The sequence below is a fragment of the Trichomycterus rosablanca genome, chromosome 21, assembly GCF_030014385.1.
Source record: "Trichomycterus rosablanca isolate fTriRos1 chromosome 21, fTriRos1.hap1, whole genome shotgun sequence".
NCBI lineage: Eukaryota > Metazoa > Chordata > Actinopteri > Siluriformes > Trichomycteridae > Trichomycterus > Trichomycterus rosablanca.
Genome location: NC_086008.1, coordinates 19,996,489 through 20,016,733, shown reverse-complemented (window position 1 = coordinate 20,016,733; position 20,245 = coordinate 19,996,489). Strand labels below are relative to the sequence as shown.

The 20,245-nt window shown below is 46.7% G+C and overlaps 1 protein-coding gene across 3 annotated transcripts in view; it reads right to left on the bottom strand.

The window, feature by feature from the left end:
* Nucleotides 1–20,245, bottom strand: part of smtnb (smoothelin b) — a 58,140-nt gene that overhangs the window by 4,008 nt on the left and 33,887 nt on the right. The window contains exons 7-20 of one of the 3 annotated variants that reach the window (XM_063017757.1): nucleotides 17,482–17,819; nucleotides 16,547–16,595; nucleotides 14,634–15,080; nucleotides 11,804–11,877; nucleotides 7,505–7,690; nucleotides 6,824–6,899; nucleotides 6,663–6,695; nucleotides 6,149–6,322; nucleotides 5,734–5,796; nucleotides 5,579–5,648; nucleotides 5,276–5,446; nucleotides 3,229–3,343; nucleotides 2,961–3,112; nucleotides 962–1,132 (exon numbers count right to left, since the gene is read on the bottom strand). In XM_063017757.1, the coding sequence (XP_062873827.1) occupies nucleotides 985–1,132; nucleotides 2,961–3,112; nucleotides 3,229–3,343; nucleotides 5,276–5,446; nucleotides 5,579–5,648; nucleotides 5,734–5,796; nucleotides 6,149–6,322; nucleotides 6,663–6,695; nucleotides 6,824–6,899; nucleotides 7,505–7,690; nucleotides 11,804–11,877; nucleotides 14,634–15,080; nucleotides 16,547–16,595; nucleotides 17,482–17,819 (2,096 nt within the window). In that variant the 3' untranslated portion in view covers nucleotides 962–984. The remainder of the gene's footprint in view (nucleotides 1–961; nucleotides 1,133–2,960; nucleotides 3,113–3,228; nucleotides 3,344–5,275; nucleotides 5,447–5,578; nucleotides 5,649–5,733; nucleotides 5,797–6,148; nucleotides 6,323–6,662; nucleotides 6,696–6,823; nucleotides 6,900–7,504; nucleotides 7,691–11,803; nucleotides 11,878–14,633; nucleotides 15,081–16,546; nucleotides 16,596–17,481; nucleotides 17,820–20,245) is intronic. The other 2 variants (XM_063017758.1, XM_063017759.1) reach the window with 2 other exon arrangements.

The following is a 20,245-nucleotide window of genomic DNA, read 5'->3' as shown; positions in this document are numbered from 1 at the left end:
AGGGAAAGGAATGATCCTCACACACCGGCTTCCAGAAACAAACAGACTCCAACATGCAAAACCAATAACACTAATAGCATTCTAACGTTAGCGTTCTGCAGTGGGTAAACAGTGCACTGAATTACGTTAGATATCTGGACTTGTTTACTTTCTGTTAGAAACTGGTAGCTATGGCAGATATGAAGCCAGCCAGGAACCATCGATCCTCTGACACTCTGTCTCGGTGTCCCAGAGCCCAAATCAAGACCATGTTTGGGTGTCGAATTGCGGAGCGCTGCTCGCTTTTGCAAACACCAAGAGATGGTGAACGTGGCCAGACTCGAGATGTGACAAACAGGACTTGATAAAGAACATCCAAGTATTGCATGTACGCAATGCAGCGCTGGCACACGGCGAAGCTGCTTTCATCTTTTATTTTATTTGTTCCCTTCGACGTCTTTGATGTTTCGAGTGTCGTTTGTTCTAATCTGACCTCCGTGTCCTTTCTTTTATCGAGTCCTCCATATACTAAGAGTACTGCAAGTAAACGACTGTAACCAGCACCTCACGCATATGATCTCATAACTATTTTATACTACATTCTATTTATGCATTTCCTCTTTTCTCCCAAATTAGTCTAGTCAATTCATCTTCCACCACTGGAGACCCTGGTCGTGTCCGAGGAGGGTAATTTTGCCTGCCTCACGCCCCCTCCGTCACCCTTCTTATTCGCCCACACCACAAGTGTATTTACGCTCTGATTTCCAGGCTCCAAAAAAATCAATGTTGATAAAATTCTTCTATAATAAATATAATCTCCATTCATTTTGTAATCTGTAAAATGTAAATATTTTTAGGGAATAAATAAATGCAAATGATACATAAATTAAGAGCACGCTTTCCCCTCCAACCCAAAACCCCCGTGACTGAACCTTATATAGGTCCGGATTTTCCAAAAAAAGGCTTGGGTTTGCCGTCTCACCGTTCAGCACGATATTTGGACCTTTAGAGGGAGTTTTTGGTTTTGACCAAGCCCTTCTGCACCAGGCCTCTGTAGAACTCCTGGAGGTACGTGTACACGCACTTCCAGTCGGGCTCCCGCAGCCGCACCATGTCGTCCACGTCCAAGAGCTGGGGGCAGTCGGCGAGGTCCCTGCTCGTGACCGCGGACGGGGAAAAGAAATGAGAAGACAGACGGGAAGGCCGACAGAGAGAGAGAGAAAGTGGTGGGCAGCCGACAATCAGGGTGAGAGAGACAGAGAGAGAGAGAGAGAGAGAGAGAGAGCAAACACACACACACAAAAAGAACAAACATTAAGTCTGTGATGAACATTTCAGTGCTTCCATGCTTCATGTAAAAAGCTCAGACAGACAACAAAAGGTCAAATGGAGCGTCGACTCACATCCATTTGAGTTTTGGTGTTTTCAGACATGTGCAGAAACAAACATTTGTGACAAATCAAAATAACAAGTCCGCACTTTTTCGGAGCATTTGGAGTTCCATTCGATACGGTTCTGTGTGGGAAGCCAAAACTGGCTGGTGATGAGAAGTGGTCACGTGTCAGGGTGGCGTGTGGTGATCTGGCTCTCCTTGTTCAGATCGGAGCTGATCGCTTTTTTCACCTACACAAGGTTGGGTTCATATGGAGATCCGTATCGCGCACGGAGAGTCACGCACCGATCTCCAAGGCCCGAACTAGATCCAGATTCTGTAAAATAATCCGTAATCATGGAAACCCAAATGCTCTCGTTCTCATTCGTCGGCTGGTCTGAAGACCCGAGTGCAATAAACGAACGTGGCTCACAAGGTGATCGGGATGCAAAAATAATATAAAATAAAATAAAAATAAAAAGTGAGAAGACACTCGAGTCACTCGGGACAGACTCGGGCAGTAAAACACGATTGCTGGGATGTGTCGGGTGGATTGTGCGAATGTGCAGCTCTGAGACATGCGAATCACATCACAAATGAGGTGCCGGTGCTCAAAACTACATCTGCTGTGCTTACACTGGAAGAGTGGCAAGAATTACAGAGGAGCTACGTATGTACCGGAGAGGAAAGCTGAGGAGAAATTTAAAGACACGTTCATCGTTACCCGAGAGATTCCCTAAACAATGCCAAGTAGGGCTTATTCGGTGAAGTCGAACTGGACGCGTCTCTGCCTTTTGGTTTAGTAAAGACTCAAACTTGCGTAGAGAAGGGACAGTGGGAAATTGGCAGGACAGAATTATGGTCGGCGAGTTGTTCCGATGGACCACGATGAAGTTACTCGTGTGAAATGTTCTAATGGAGAGAGGAAAGCACTCGATGTTTAATACACATCGGTCGATCTGTGCATGACCGGCACACCCGGCAAACCTCCAGAGCCTCGACTGACCATCAAGATGGGCTGAACTGAAGGTACACGCGCAGTTCGGTTACGACCTGACCGATCATCACAATACGAGTTGGCTAAAAGTATGTGGACACGCGCGTGGTCAGGAGCTCGGTAAAGTGTTGGAGTGTGTCTGTGACCAGAGCGTTTGTGTGGTCAGGCATCGCAGGCGGCTAGACGAGGCCTGGCACACAGTCAACATTTTATTCTACAGGTGTTTATCGGGGTGAGAGTTGATGCTGTTCGGAAAGCTCGCTTCGTGCTGGATCAGGAAAGGATCTTCCCCAAACTGTTCTGAAGGCAAATTAATGACAGGGTGCAACCGTTTTAGGGACAGCTCAAATCCGACCTGAACTGAATTGTACATTTGTACAATTTAGGGAATCTATATATGGACAAATCCCCATAGACACACTCAAAAACATTTGGCAGAGCTGTTTCCTAAAAAAAAGAAAAAAAAGTAGCCTGCCCATGGTTTCAGAACGGCACGTCAGGTGTCCACATACTGTTGTCCTTGTAGCGCATACACCTATGGTATATGAAACAATTAGAACCTTGTGGGATGGATCAGTGCTGCACCACTACACGACACGCTTCTCTACTCACTCTGCTGTCCTGAAGGCCACCTCGAAGTTCTGCCTGCGATCGCTGGGGCTCAGAGACGAGTAGTCGAAGGCCTCGGGGAAGAAGTTGTGCACCAGAGCACAGAAGGCCATTCCGTCACTCCAGCTGGAGGAGAAGTTCTGAATGTCCACGTTCTGAGACGCCACGACACAAGAGAAAATGCAAATCAAGTCAAAATCTGGTAATTTTTATATATGTGCTCCAAACGGCATCCTGTGTGCTACTAAGTGTCCAGGGCGTCCCTCTGTACCTCATAGCCGCGAGTCTTGGCTTTACACCAGTCCAGCAACATCTGCTTGATGGAGTTGGCGTTGGGCACACCGAAGCTGGTGGAGCGCTGCACCTTGACTTGAGCAACTGAACTGCTGAGAACAACACAAGAGACAAAATTAGGAATTGATTCAGATTCATCATTGATTCAGATTCATTACTGATTCAGATTCATTACTGATTCAGATTTATCACTGATTCAGATTCATTACTGATTCAGATTCATTACTGATTCAGATTTATCACTGATTCAGATTCATTACTGATTCAGATTCATTACTGATTCAGATTTATCACTGATTCAGATTCATCATTGATTCAGATTCATTACTGATTCAGATTCATTACTGATTCAGATCCATCACTGATTAAGATCCATCACTGATTAAGATCCATCACTGATTAAGATCTATCACTGATTCCGATCCATCAATGATTCCGATCCATCACTGATTCAGATCCATCACTGATTCAGATTCATCACTGATTCAGATCCATCACTGATTCAGATTCATCACTGATTCAGATCCATCACTGATTCAGATTTATCACTGATTCAGATTCATTACTGATTCAGATTCATCACTGATTCAGATCCATCACTGATTCAGATTTATCACTGATTCAGATTCATTACTGATTCAGATTCATCACTGATTCAGATTCATCACTGATTCAGATCCATCACTGATTCAGATTTATCACTGATTCAGATTCATTACTGATTCAGATTCATTACTGATTCAGATTTATCACTGATTCAGATTCATCATTGATTCAGATTAATTACTGATTCAGATTCATTACTGATTCAGATCCATCACTGATTAAGATCCATCACTGATTAAGATCCATCACTGATTCCGATCCATCACTGATTCAGATCCATCACTGATTCAGATTCATCACCGATTCAGATCCATCCCTGATTCAGATTCATCACTGATTCAGATCCATCACTGATTCAGATTTATCACTGATTCAGATTCATTACTGATTCAGATTCATCACTGATTCAGATCCATCACTGATTCAGATTTATCACTGATTCAGATTCATTACTGATTCAGATTCATTACTGATTCAGATTCATCACTGATTCAGATTCATCACTGATTCAGATCCATCACTGATTCAGATTTATCACTGATTCAGATTCATTACTGATTCAGATTCATCACTGATTCAGATCCATCACTGATTCAGATTTATCACTGATTCAGATTCATTACTGATTCAGATTTATCACTGATTAAGATTTATCACTGATTCAGATTCATTACTGATTCAGATTCATCACTGATTCAGATTTATCACTGATTCAGATTTATCACTGATTCAGATTCATTACTGATTCAGATTCATCACTGATTCAGATCCATCACTGATTCAGATTTATCACTGATTCAGATCCATCACTGATTCAGATTTATCACCGATTCAGATCCATCACTGATTTAGATTCATCACTGATTCAGATTTATCACTGATTCAGATTCATTACTGATTCAGATTCATTACTGATTCAGATCCATCCCTGATTCAGATTTATTATGGATTCATATCCATCAATGATTGAGATTCATCAGTGATTCAGATTCATTACTGATTCAGATTCATCCCTGATTCAAATACATCACCTATTTAGATACATCACTGATTCAGATTCATCAGTGATTCAGATTCATTAATGATCCAGATTCATCACTCTTATTCATCACTGATTCAGATTCATCCCTGATTCAGATTCATCCCTCATTCAAATGTATCACTGATTCAGATACATCACTGATTTTAAATCATTACTAATTCAGACTGTATTTCATTACCTAGGATAAGCAATTTGGCCAGTGAGGGCGTCATGCAAGTGCCAGAGGACATCAGAGTGCAAAAGGGAATTGGATATATCCCTTTTTGGTGTCTGACGGATATAAACACTTACTGTTTTGTTTATACTTATAAGAACAGAATTAAAAGTGGCTGGTTTGCCTCGACTGTAAAACGTTTGACAGAGATCTGGCGCTCACCCTCCGCCGTCCTTCTCGAGCTTCTCGATCATGGCTTTCCGAGCCTGTGAGGTGGACGTTTTGGGGAGCGTTTGAGCCCTCATGAGTTCCTTTTTACGCTCGGCCTGTCTGCGCTCCAGTGCCGCCATGCTGCCTCCGCTGTGGGAGGATTCGTCCTCACGATCAAACACACTGAGAAATAAAAAAATTCACGTTTCATTACAAAAATAAATCACGCCGTGTACACTACACGGCCAAAATTATGTGGACACCAAATATGGACCATCAATTTTATGTCAGCTTGACCGCATGAACGACACTCGCCTCCCAATCTTCCTGGTTGTAGTGGAGGAAGACGAGGAGTAACTGTAGGATTTAGTCTGCATGGTCCCTCCTGACACCAACGGAAGGGAAAAGTCAGAATTGTTCAAAACACAACACAAGGTGATACAAAGAGGAACGAGAACTGGGTCACGTACTGTCGGACTGCTGCGTGTAACTGCTTTCCATGACGGTGCTACGAGTCGTCCTGCTGCCGTTATCTAAACATACAAACACACACAAACGGAGACAGAATGAAAACAATATCAATATGAATGATAACTGGAACATTAAAAGTTAAAGGATTTCACCATCTACTGTCCATAACATTATCGAAAGATACAGACAACACAGGAAAATCTCTGGGCATTTAGCAGACGCTTTTTATCCAAAGCGACTTACAGTACTGTGACAATACACAGTCTAAGCAACTGAGGGTTAAGGGCCTTGCTCAAGGGCCCGACAGTGACAACCTGGCAGCAGTGGGGCTTTAACCAGTGACCTTTTGATTGCAAGTCCAATACCTTGACCGCTAGGCTACAACTGCCCTAATGAAAAAGCCCAGGAGATCACCTGACTGGGCGAAGCGGTCGGTCTTGGTGGTCTCGCGGACGCCGGAACCGTCGGCCGACTTCTCGATCTTCCTGGTCATCACCTCGCCGGCGCCGGCTCGATTCTTCTGGGCTTTCTCATCTCTCTGCTGCCTCAGCTCCAGCAGACGCAGATCCCGCTCCTTTTCTCTCTGGTCTGGGAAAGAACGAATCGGGTGAATAAAGTAGCAGCATCATGTTCTGGTATCTTTAGACATTCTGGATCAAGATTTTTGCTCACAGCGTGTACTCGTGAGAGATGTGCACAATATATAGACACCTGACTCCAGGGTCTGTGGGGATCTCCAGGCTGGCACAACAAAACCGCCGTGCCACCTGAGCGCTGGCTAGAACTCTTTCACAGCAATGTACAACTTAGCAAACACACGTGGCAAATAAGCGAAAACCAACCTTGCAGGCACATGCACACAATAAAACCAAAACCTGGTACAAACCCGGGCAACACACACACGCGCACACACACACACACACCATACCTATTTCCTCCTGTGTACATCCCAACCTGGCCTCTACACGCAGAGAAGAAACAAAAGCCATGATGGGAGGGGGAAAACAAGTACACAAAATGACAGGGGAAGGAATGGGGGCGAGGGGGATGGGTGCTTGTGAATGTGCCCAATGAGGGTCACGTTCGTACCTCTCTTTTTCTTCCGAAGTTCTCGCATCGCCGCCCTGATCATTTTCCTCTCTTCAAAATCTTTGGAGTCATCGAGCTGTCAGAGCAAAACAAACCAGAACTAAATTCAGTCTCGATCAGCAATATACACAGGTGACCCAAAACATTTGAACCACCCCTAAAAATGTGCCTGGAGGTGCTTATTATAGCGTATTGGTTGTGCTTGTGACTGTCAGCGATCTATTAAACATTGGGCTGATTTTAGACACCGGTTGCTAACAGCATTACATACATACACACGTTAGAGCAGTGGCTTAATACTGTGAGTTCAAATCTCAGTGATGCCCCCGGCCTGGCCGATGCTCAGCAGTCTAAAGGAGGAAGGTTCGGATAGGACTTCTTTCCATTTCTGCTACAGTAAAACGTCCAGCCAGCTAACAATCAGGAGTCCGGTTATAGTTTATATAATATAAATAATTCAAATACTTCTGGAATAAATTGGAATGCTGATTGTGGGTTCAGAAGCTCATGTGTCTTCACACTTTCGGCCATATGGTGTCGTTCTCGACTAGAGTGGAATTCGCTGGCTGACTGGCAGGCTCTGGAAGCATCTAGGCCAGGCCAGCGTCACCACCGAGACTCGAACCCGGCTCTCTGAGGCCGTGGGCTAGCATAACAATAATTGTAGAGTAGTGGCGCTACCATCTTGTCCAGGATCTCCTCGTCCTCTATGGCCTCCAGCTGCTCGGACGTGAGCTTGTCGTCGCCGGCGGGCGCACCGTGGGCTTCTCTTTTCAGCTGGGCCGCCGATGAACCGTTGTGGACGACCGGGGCGTCGCTGACCGCCTCGAATTTGGGTTCGACCGTGAACGCAGGCTCCGTTTCTACCTGCAGAGGGGAAGAACTTTTCAGCAATAATCTGCAGCATCTAAAACATACTGAACTTATTTCATACGAGATGTTTTATCCAGATGTTTTATGATCAATTGAATGCATGTAGACCAACGTATTGGGAAAAAATGTGATTAAGCAGAATGACTGACAGCGTGAAGGAGGGTGAGATGGAAAAAAGGAGGGGGGGGGGGGGGTGTATTTTTATATACACACAGGGTCCGGGGGGATCGTCTCCGAATCCGATCCCTCCATACAGCTGTGTTTACTCGAAAGCCGTGGAAGCGAGCTGACATTTAACCAGCGCGACTGATCCTGTGATTGTTCCTGGGAGACCGACTGCCTGCCTGCTCGCTCTCACAGTCCGGTTCCTCCTCGGACCCTGGGCTGGTCCTGGGTTCCGAATCAACCTGGAACTCCAAGTCCTGCCAGGTAGACTGAGAGGGGATTTGGGACAGGAAGGCGAACGATTAGAGAAAAACACCACCTGCCACATCGCTGCGGGATGTTTCCCTTGGTGTTCCGCTCCACCACTGTGGGTTTGATTCCAGCCCTGGTGGACGTGTCTCGCAACGACAGAGCAAAACAAGCCCTGTAGACTAACCCGAAATCTCTAGGATCGAGCTCTAGTCAGCTGCGTCTTCTATCTTCATCGCATTTACTGTATGTTCAAAAGTATGTGGACACCTGACCATTAGCTTGTTAAATATCCAATTTGAATAATCACGTCCATTAATACAGCGTCACCTTCCAATGTCTTGTAAGGCTTCCGGTTTCCTGTTTTACAAACAGCCCGGCTCGCAACGTGAGTTCCAATTCGTCCCGAATGATCGTGGTCAGGTCAGGTCACACCCCCTCCGACACGTGAGCAGTACCGACTGCATCTTTTCACCTGCACGAGGCGAGTTCATACGCGGATCAGCCTTGTGCACGGGGAGCCACACCCTGATCAGCATCCTTCCCCGACTCTGCGCGGGCGCCATCAATCGGCCAGCAGGGGTCGTAATTGCACCAGTTATGAGGAACCCTGGTCCGGCTCATCCCACCCTGTGAACAACAGCCAGTCGTCGTTCATGCGGCCGCCCAGTCCAGCCGGTTGGCAGAGCCGAGATTCGATACGATGTATTCGAAATCCCAGCTCTGGTGTGCTAGCGTGTTTTACCGCTGCGCCACCTGAGCGGCAGAAGCCTAGAATTTTTTACCTATAATTGATTCTATATGCTCGTCAGCAAAGGGCGTGGCAATAAAACTCGAGTCACTGCCTGGTCAAATCGTTTTGGGGTTGAAATAAGGCGTGTAGACCGCAGTGCAGAACTGAGCGCACTGTGGGATGGAGCTGCAGAACGTATCAGTATGGAATCTGGACGGCATGTAAAGGGCACAGAGGCCAACCCCTTATTTTAACAGCTGCTCTTATCTAGGGAGGGTGCAGACAAGCCTATTTTTTGGCCTATATGACCAGTCAACACAGCAAAAGTGGCGTCCTAATGTATTTCGGACGCCTGATCGTTAGCATTGGAAGTCGCATTTTACAAGCAAAACCATGAGCTTCAAAATGGACTTCAATGTGCTCAATAAACTTGAGGTCACTGCGGTTCCTTCACATAAAAATTGTCGTTTCCCCCTAATTTTCCTCCCGATTTAGTCATATCCAATTACCCGATTGCATGATGCTTTCTCTCTACTGATGTTGACCTCCAGTCTGACTGAGGAGAGCTGTGATTAACACACGTCACTTCCGACACGTGTGCATTAGCCGAGCGCCGAGCGCTTCTTTTCACCTGCACGAGGTGAGTTCATATGCGGATCAGCTTTGTGACAGAATCTTTTGACAGAATGGGCACAAATTCCCACAGACATACTTCAAGTCTTGTGAGAAGCCTTCTCATAAAGGTCACTCTATTTTAATAGCATTTGTACTATTTTAATAGCAAATACGGTGTCCAACAAGCTTATGGTCAGGTGTCCAAATACTTTTGGCCATATAGAGAATTTAACTTTTTGTAATTGAATGCCTGTAAAATTCCAAGCTTGCTACCATGCTGTTGCTGCGTGAGAGGTGACCGCTCTGCGAAGGCGTCGAGGAGGACCGCCGGACGGCAAAAGTCGGCGGATGCGGGATGGAATGAAAATCCAGATCGGGCTGATCTGATCGGACGTCCTGCTGTCGCTGAAGCTCTGGATCCGGAAGCCCCAGAGCCCGACACAGAGCCTCGATCTGCCTGGCGAGCTTCTCCTGCTGGAGCCGCAGCCTGAGGTTCTCCTCCTGCAGGGCGGCGACGGCCTCGACGGCAGGCGCGACCCGGGCCGCCGTTTCCTCCAGACGTGCGTCCACGCGCTTGCCGAACGCCTTCAGATCGCAGTGGATCTCCTGCACGGCGCACTGGAGTGTGAGCTCCAGCCTGGCCACGCACTCGTCAGGGTCGGCGTCGTCCTCGTCCGGAATCTCGACCGTGAGGGAGTCGGCGAGGAGGTCTCCGATCACGGACTCGGCGCGGTCCTCCTCCGGGCTGCCGAGGGGAAGCGTTTCGCCTTCCGAGTCCACACCGGGCATGGCGATCGCAAGTCAGAGGCTTCTGGCTTGGTAGGCTGACCGTCGGGTCTTTATACTGACCCCCCACGACCCCGCCCCACATTTCTGTTCTGTTCAGCTGGTCGGAACATGAGCTAATGACCAGGTCTGGAATTCTGTCACCATGGCAGCGAAGGCCCAGGACACCCCCGCTAGCTCAGGTGCCCATTCATCACGAGTCGTTCCTTTAGTCCGCTGCTCTCTTTATTTAGAACGCTCGCCCTTCACACCTCCGCTGGCAGACAACACATGGCCCCGGGGTCAACGGATCAACGGATGCGGCGGTTATTTCCAGATCAAACAGCTGCCCGATATATACATCTGTCTACGTGTGCATACCTAATCCCAAAAAAGTCGGGACACGAGGTAAAAGAGTAGGTAAATTCAAAGCGCCATCGAATTATTAAATTCAAGCATTTCAGATACAACAATTGCTAACAGGTGTAAGAGAAATGTGTGTTAGCATTTGTAGCAGACAGAGACGTCCATCACGTGGCGGTCACCGATCCAGACAATGCCGCTGACCGCTCTGGGCACTGACAGAAATAAATCTGTGCATTACTGACCTCCTGATTTATAGCTCACAGCACACGTAACAGCAGCATAAACAAAGGATGCAGAGAAAATATCAACCGCTTCATCCTGGTCAGGGTCACGGCGGGCACGGGTCCAACGTGAAACACCCTGGACTGGACGCCAATCCATCGCAGGGCTTCAGACAAATTCCCACAGACGCACTCCGAATATGCAACTGTATAAAGCCTTTATAAAAGAGTGAAGCCTGTTCTGGTTGTTGTTTTGGAACGAGAAGCCCAACAAGCTCACGGTCAGCTGTCCAGTTTTCCAAGGTCCTTTAAGCAGCACAGCACAGCACAGCTTCAGAGCCGGACCTTCTCTTCGGAATGCGTACAAATACCCACAGACGCACTCCGAAACCCTGAATAAAGCCTTTATTAAAGAGTGAAGCCTGTTCTGGCGGTCAGCAATGAGCACAACATGAGAGCCGGACCTTCTCGTCTAACGTCGGTGCCCGAGCTTTACAAATGCGCTTTTGACTGGATGCGCACAAATCCCCACAGGCGCACTCCGAAATCCTGTGGAAAGGCTTTCTGGCTGAGGAAAGACCCACGCGTACAGAGACACACAGGCCGGCCGTCTAACGCGCTAGACTACAAGCACGCAGACCGCAGGCGCGTGTTTAACACGATGGGCCGTGTCCGAGGGGTGGCTGGTCGGACGGGTTCCTCGCTGCTGCAAACCCCTTTCAAGCCAAAAAATGTGACACAAAAAGCCCTTGTGGAGGCTTTACGTTACAGCTTGTAAACCACAGTGGGACCAGATCGCCACATATTTTATTAATTCAGTTTATTTCGTTTTGTGTTTTGTTTTGATGCGTCGTTTGTGTTGCCTGGGTCACGATATTTTCGGCGTCTTTTACTGTATTGGAATTAAATATGTTTAATTAATTTTACGTTCAGTGCTTTTAAAAAGAACCCGTGTTGTGTTTGTACAGGAAGGTAATTTTCTCACAGTCGTACCTTAAAGGAAGAGCCTGTCGCAATACTGGAGCTGGTGAGCTTGAACGGTGTTGCTCTCAAACCCAGAGTCAGTTCTGAAACAAAGAAAGAACAAGAATAAAATACACTGAATTAAAGTCTGTGAATATTTTGGTCTGTTTTTTATTCCACACATTTGCCAGCAGGGGGCAGCAAGAGGCCTGATGGCAAAACAAATATTTCTTATTTATTTATTAGGATTTTAACCTCATGTTTTACACACTTTGGTTCCATTCATGACAGGACAGGTACTTACCCATAATTCATCAGTTTAAGTTTTTAACATCAAACACAATTTTGTATCTCCAATTCACCTCACTTGAACGTCTTTGGACTGTGGGAGGAAACCGGAGCTCCCGGAGGAAACCCACACAGACACGGGGAGAACATGCAAACTCCACACAGAAAAGACTCGGACCGCTCCAGCTGGGAATCGAACCCAGGACCTTCTTGCCGTGCACCATGCTTGTTTGTTCTTTTGAATAAATGAATAAAGTTCCCACAGACGCACTCCAAAAGCTTGCACAAAGGCTTCCCAAAGGAACGAAACCTCTTATAGGTGCGAAAGCGGGGCAAATTGTGCGACTATAACAGGGGGTTTTAAGAGAGGACGTGGAACAAGTCTCACACTAGACGGTGATGGTTAATGTTCAGAGCTTGGCGAGAACTCAAGGTCGTTTTGATCCCAGCTGAACTCGACCATCACTGTTCCTGTTCCTCTCTCTCTCTCTCTCTCTGCTCCAAAAGCGTGAGATAAATGACAGAATGGAAACATGAAGCCTTTCAAACCTGCTTCAGAGGCGAGGATGAGCGTGCGCTTCCAAAAAAGGAAGATGTGACAGAGCTTTGGCACAACGACCCAAAAAAAAAAGAAGAAAAAACCCCCAGAGTAAATGTGTGTGTGTGTGTGTGTGTGTGAGCTGTGATTTAGCGACAGAAGCTTATCTCGTCGGCCCTCTCTCAAACTTTCAGCCACGGCGTACAATTAGTGAAGCTTTTAGTGCGGTGCCTCCCCGTGATTGCTAGCACTGAGTATTTAAACACTGAGTGTGAGTCACGTCCACAGATTTAAACCCGCAATCTGACTACAAGCATCTAGATGATCGACTATTCAAAACCACAGGCAGTAATATTATTATTATTATTATTATTATTATTATAGAGTTTGGAGTCGACTTTCTCTTTTGCACCTATAACAGCCCACCGTTATGCAAAGCTTTCCACAAGATTCAAGAGTGTGCCTGTAAGAATTTCCACCCACTCCGTTCAAAGTGTGTGAGCACGTGCGACTCTTATTCGCTGTTCCGATTACTCTTGTTTAGTGGGGGTACAGCCATCTGGGAGGACTATAAGACCTTCCCTAAACCGATTTAAGCTTGAAGCTAACGTGTGAATAATTAAATGAGCACAAGTTCCCACAGACGCACTCCAAAACCTTGCAGAAAATAGTACGGACCTTCCCTAAATTGGCTATTATCAATTAATGTGGTTGAGCCACATAAATCAGTGAGTAAGTGGGGTGTCCACATAATTTTGGACATTTAGTGTCAGGTCTATCGTGATCTGAAATTCTGGAATGGACAAAAGACTGACCTGGTGACTGACCAGGGCAAAATGATGAGCTTAAAATAACGTCAAGGTCAGAAAAAGTTTACATGCCCCCCTTTCCCTGTGAATGCACATCTGGAACCGAAAGAAGAATCAGACATAGTCCAGATGTCACATCGAGCACTAAATGACACACAGCTGGATTATTTATTTACATTTATGTAGTGGTGGTCAGTCTATGAGACCCTTTTAAACTTCTAAACACCCAGTGCCAACAGCGCGTGTTCCTAATAATATGATCAGGGAGTTTAAATGATGTTTAAAAAATCCCAACAACACTGCTGCACCTAATACAATCACACAAGAATGACACACACTACTGGGTCGCTACAGTCTCGGTATCGCTGCAGTGCTGAGAGCCGAGAATTTTACAGCACCCAGACAGCGTACAGAACAGATAGTATACACTATACAGTCAGTGATTGTATACCTACAAATGTAACACCAATCAAAATAGCACAGTTGATGTTCATTTACAGTAAAATACAGTCCTGGGCATTAATAACAATGCAAAAAAATAAAGGAAGCGGGGGATTGGCAGTGGACTGGCGCCCTGTCCGGTGTATTCCTGCCTTGCACTGACCAGGATAGCTTTGTATTGAAACTTGTGCATCTGTCTGTCTATCTGTCTGTATATCTATCTGTCTGTCTGTCTGTCTATCTATCTGTCTGTCTATCTGTCTGTCTGTCTATCTGTCTGTCCATCTATCTGTCTGTCTATGTATCTATCTATGTCTGTCTGTCTATCTGTCTGTCTGTCTATCTGTCTGTCTGTCTATATGTCTGTCTATCTATCTGTCTGTCTATCTATCTGTCTATCTGTCTGTCTATCTATCTGTCTGTCTATCTATCTGTCTATCTATCTATCTGTCTATCTATCTGTCTATCTGTATGTCTGTCCGTCCGTCCATCCATCCATCTATAAGGCAGGTCTGTTGCAGCAAACCAAGACGGTTTGGTCGAACTGCACCAACATCATGTAGAGTGGTCAAGGATTCAGTGAGAGCAGTGCCAGAAACCGTTTAAAGTTTTTGGACAAAGCCAAATCCCAGAGATCAAGACTGGCATGACATCCACGCCCTTTAAGCGTATGTAAACGTTTGACCCCGGCTGTAGCTGCAGGACTCCATCAGTACATGAAAACGTGAACGCAACAACGTGAAGACGAGTCACATGACACATTTATCCAGCACCCAAATCCTACCTGCTCTCTGCCCGGCGGCGCTGGCGATGAGCCGGGGCGTGGCAACGGACCCCGGCGCGGAGGAGGACGAAGCCTGGGAAGCCGTGGTTCGCCCCTCCTTGATTTCGATAGTGAACATGGTCTTCATGCTGGACTGAGACTCGTCCTCGACTGCTGGTGATGCGTTTCCGTTGGGAGTCTCGTGCTCTTCTGAGCTGCGGGAGGCAGCGCCGACATTTTCAGAGAGGGTTCGGGCCCCGCCCACCGGCCGCCGCGATAGGTCGAGAGTGGCGGACGAGGAGGAGAAAGGAGGTGACGAAGATGTTTCCTGAGTGTCGTCTCTAATCTTGGAGGAGGCTGAAGAGGCGGAAGTCGGTCCTCTGCTCGCCTCGGATTCTGGTCCTGTGAATTTCGGGACCGAAGCGGCGCGTCCGAGCAGCTGGTAGGGCGACGCTTTGTTTATAGATGCTGAAAAGACAGAAAACACGACGTGTGTGAGACTTCCCAGCGCTGGACGTTCGTTCCACACTTTAAAATAATTTAAGAGGTGAAGTGTTTGAAGACGAGTGGTAAACGGACCGAGAAAGCGTGTTATCGGGTTGCGTCCCGACTTTTCCCATATACAGACGACACGTGCTAAGCAGCCAGTCAGCACACACAAACAAAGAAAATACAATTCTGGCAGGATTACAGCCGAAGCTCTGGGTTTGTTCCAATACTCACGTTTTATTGAGGCTGATACGAAACCGTTCTCTTAAAAGTCACAAAGAAATAAAGCAGAAGGAACACAGATCCCGATCTCACGCTGAACCGGGTCCCTGAGCGCGATCGCGCGTGCTGTGACTGCCCTATTCGGTCATGAGTGCGACCGGGGGGGGAGGAAGAGGGGGGCAGCACATCGTGGTAGTGTAAACAGTAAGAACACCTTTCATCTGTCCTCCGAAATCATAAAAAAGGAGACGAGGGACCCGGGAAGACGTCGTGTTCTTATACGACGTGACTGTACGTTCCTCGATTCGGACTGATCAGGGTGTCGAATCATTTTTATTCATCCATAATTCAACAATCTGACGTGAATTTCCAGGAGATGCCAGTTTGACGTCATTGATTGGCACCAAGCAGTGAACAATCTGCTCTATGAGGTTAGAGTTTGAGCAGTGAATTCTTATAGCATCACATGTATCTTGTCACCTGAAGTGGCGATCGCTCATCGCCCTGTGCTCATCACACAGGAAGCGTCATCATCACCTATGGGTGTTTGGTTGCCATGGTTTAACTTAAGCCAAGCAAAAAAAAAAAACACATACATTCCTGTACGTTCCTCGATTTGGACTGATCAGGGTGTTGTTTTCTTTTTGTGTTTATTAGGATTTTAACGTCACGTTTTACACTTTTGGTTACATTCATGACAGGAAACAGTAGTTACTCGTTACACAAGATTCATCAGTTCACAAGGTTATATATCGAACACAGTTACTTGCACGTCTTTGGACTGTGGGAGGAAACCCGGAGTAAACCCATGCAAACTCCACACAGAAAGGACCCGGACCGCCCCAGCTGGGGATCGAACCCAGGATCAGGGTGTTGAATCGTCTTTATTCATTCATAATTCGACAATCTGACGTGAATTTCCAAGAGGTGCCAGTTTGACGTCATTAAATGAAGCCCAACAACAAACAGATGTAAAACTTTGAGGTTGGAGTTTGAGCAGCGAATTCTTATAGCTGGTTACAAATGTAATGCGCCTGCAGCAAAGTTTCTGAATGACGGTCAATGTCGTTTTCAGCGGACTGAAAGGAATCCTGAACGTTTGACATTTGAAAAGCGCAAAATATGTATTTAATGAATTTAAACCATTTTTAAACAGTAAAATTTATTACGGCCGCCCTAAAACACATTATTTTTTATTATACCGGGATTCAGCGCAATATTACCTGCGTCTTTATTGAGAGGAAACAGAGGAGCGTCTGAGCCTGAAGTGACCTGAAAAGAAAACACAAGAGCATTAAAAACTTATTAAAAAATGTAAAAACTCAGTTCTAGAAAGCTAGACTTTGTACTGTGGGAGGAAACCGAAGCTCCCTGAGAAAACCCAAACATGCACAGGGAGAACATGCAAACTCCACACAGAAAGGACCCGGACCGCTCCGTCTGGGAATCGAACCCAGGACCAGACGCTGCAGTACGTCTGCATTAGGGAATGTTCTGAAGACGAGATAGGGAGGCCGGTTTGTTTACATAGCATGGTTACTGCCCCCCTGTAAAGCTGGCTCACGTGCCAATAAAACACGAATGTTTACGGTCGTCGCCTAAACAGAGGTGTTATGAAAACCAGGACACGGAGCTGGGAGAGGTGGAAGGGGATGCGATCCTACCTGCGGGTGTAGAGTTCCTCCTAGTGGCAAACAATAAGCTGACACACACTTGTGAGTATATTCCTATTGAATATAAACCATATGACCAAAAGTATCTGGACACCTGATCTTGAGCTGGTCGGACATCCTGTTTCAAAAACAAACTGTATTAAAACAGTGACCTCTAGTGACCTTTCCAGCTTTAAAAACAGCCACTTTTGTGAGATAATGATTTGAAGTATGTCTGTGGGAATTTGTACACATGTATGGCTAGGCTAAGAAAACATCAGTTGGTGTTCCGGTTCATTCCAGAGCTGTTCGGTGGAGCTGAGGACACTGGAGTTTCTTTAAATGCTGTTCCATGCTGGAACAGGAAACGGCCTTCCCTAAACTGTAAAAGTCATATAACTGACTTATTACACCTGTCACGGACAATTCTGTACCTCCAGTTCACCTCACTTGCACGTCTTTGTACTGTGGGAGGAAACCCGCACAGACACGAGGAGAACATGTACCTTGTGCTTCGATCCTGGATTAGGACTGAACGTGAACTCCCTCAGCGGCCCGTTGCTGGTGCTTCCTGCGCATACAGAGTTCGCCGCCCCGTCCGCCGTGTCCAGACCGTTGCTCGAGGTAGAACCCGGGTCGCCCCTCTCAGGATCCCGTTCAGGACCGTCGGCGTCCGGATGCGCGTGGGACTGACCGATCTCTGAGGAGCGTGAGCTGGAATGGCTGCGGTACAGAGGGATGACATCGGAAGGGGGCGAGTCTCGCCGGGTGAGAGGGGTCAGGGGGCAGGACACCTTGTCCCGGAGCAGCGGGTCCAGCACTAATACCATGTCGGAGTTGGAGCCTAGAACACACAACACACAGGAAGAGATTGTGTACTGGAGACCAAAAACAGCGTCTCTGTGGGCGTGTGAATAATCAGACGATCAGATTACGGCGGTTCAGCCTGATATTGAAGCGGTCGTGTAAACAGACGCCTCTGATTACGGTGGTTTATTTATACAAATTAAGTTCTAAGATCTAATTTAGTGCAACAGTGTGCGATTTGGGACACAACCCTAAAAGTCTGGATGAAAAATGAGACACAAATACTGTATGTGCGACTTAAATACTCGGGCAACATATTCAAAATGTAATGACGGATAAATGTGGACTGAAGAGCCTTTCCCAAACGCTTGCCACAAACTTGGAGGCACCTGATTTTATATATAACACCGAAAAACCTCCGTTTTTAACCCGCCTCCCTTTTTTGCCTGACACAAATTCCCTCAGACATTACTCAGTCCACCAATCCCTTCTCATTCTCCCATACTTACTTACATACGGAGAGCCACGCCCCGATCTCTGTGCTCCTCCACTTTCTGTACAGGCGCCCTTGGACACCACAGCGTTCATAACCCGACCTCATAGTCCGATCTTTCCCACCCAGAATTAAGAGGCCAATTTTGTCTGCTGCAGGCATTAGCCAATCGTGCCTGCTAGGGGGCGCTCAGCCGACCGGTAGTGTGCTGGTGTGCTAGTGGATTATCCCTCTTATTATTTTCCTCTTAGTTTTCGCAACTCTATGCCAGAGCTGTGTATTTATCATAGGGCAGGGCAATTGTAGCCTAGTGGTTAAGGTACTGGACTAGTAATGGGAAGCTCGCTGGTTCAAGTCACACCACTGCCAGGTTGCCACTGTTGAGCCCTTGAGCAAGACCCTCAACCCTCAATTGCTCAGACTGTATACGGTCACTTTGAATAAAAGCGTCTGCTAAATGCCGAAAATGTAAATGTATCATGACTGTAGTAGTCGCTCTATCCAGATCAGGGCCACGGTGGGTCCGGAGCCCACCTGGAGCCCACCTGGAAACAAGACCGGGTGCTATCTATAAACAGAAGGGACTTCTTTACATCCTTTAAAGACGCATTAAATTATAGACCTCCCAAAAATGGAAATATATCATAAAACTCAGCCCTAACGCACTGCTGGTAATTATAGGACCAGACGTGGTCTCACCTCTGCGGTTTGAAACCAAACAAGTCGCTCAGGAGATTTTATGGTCTGGAATTTGGAAACCATTTTTGAAGGTAATAGTTAAAGAAAAGAAAAACACCCAGAATCCCACACTGTTCCGAGTCTGGATATCACTTAAAAAAAAAACAGAGGGGTGGAGGGCGGAGGCCGAGCCGTTTCCTGTCACCGTACGTGTGTATAAGTAAACTGGCGCATGGCTGGAAGACAGGAAAAAGGGATCCAAACACAGGATGTTCAGGGTGGGCTCATCGGACCAATGACACGCTTCCTCTTTCAGTCTGGGGTTTAAATCCGTCTGATTTTAACGAGGACTGTAACGTTCGGATCGGACTTTTGCAGACCGATGGAGCAATTCGGAGCCATTTCTCCTCACAGGGGTATAAAGTTCTGCCCGGTTCATCGAACCAAAATCAGAACTTCTCCTGGGTCACTTGAGGTCATTTAGTGTCATTTTCATCCACTCCGGTGTTGTTTGGCTGGTTCCTTAGACTTTTTGGGCAGAACTGAGCAGAAGATCTCTATGTATTGTGGACTGACCAGTCTGTCTGTCCATGCTGCAGCAAATCACCATTCATACATGCTACCACCACCTTATTTTACAGTATAGACGTTGTTGCCTGACTTTCTAGATGCTCGATTCTTTTATTAAGAAAATCGAACCGTTTTTTGTTGTCATTTGAAGCCTAACGGTTAAGGTACTGAACTAGTAATCAAAAGGTTGCCGAGGACGATTGTGTTCCTTTGATCTTCACTGGACAATCTGTCTATGGGTTCTGAGGTGGCTGATGAGTCCAATCCTGGCTGCACAGACTTTGTCGCAGCGTGGGCAGCTCAGTCCCGCCGGGAGAGCGGGTCGAGGTTTTTCCTCCACTCTCCACCTGCGGTCTTGCTCGAACCGTTCTGTCCCGTCCTTAACGAGAGACCTTAACATGGCCCTCTCTTGCGCAAGCGTTTCCCACCTGCCGACATCAATGTTGTAACCCTTGAGTGTCAACTTGAGCAGATCCTCGTAACGGTCCTTGCTGATTCAAGCCCCACCACTGTCAGGCTGTCACTGTTGGGCCCTTGAGCCAGGCCTTTAACCCTCACTTACTCAGACAGTATACTGTCATAGTACTGTAAGTTGCTTTGGATAAAAGTGTCTGATAAATACCGAAAATGTAAATATAAATTAAGACCATTGAACCAAGCTCTGAGGTGTTTGATGCCGTTGAGATGATCACGAATCATTGTTCATGGTTCGGTTCTGTGGG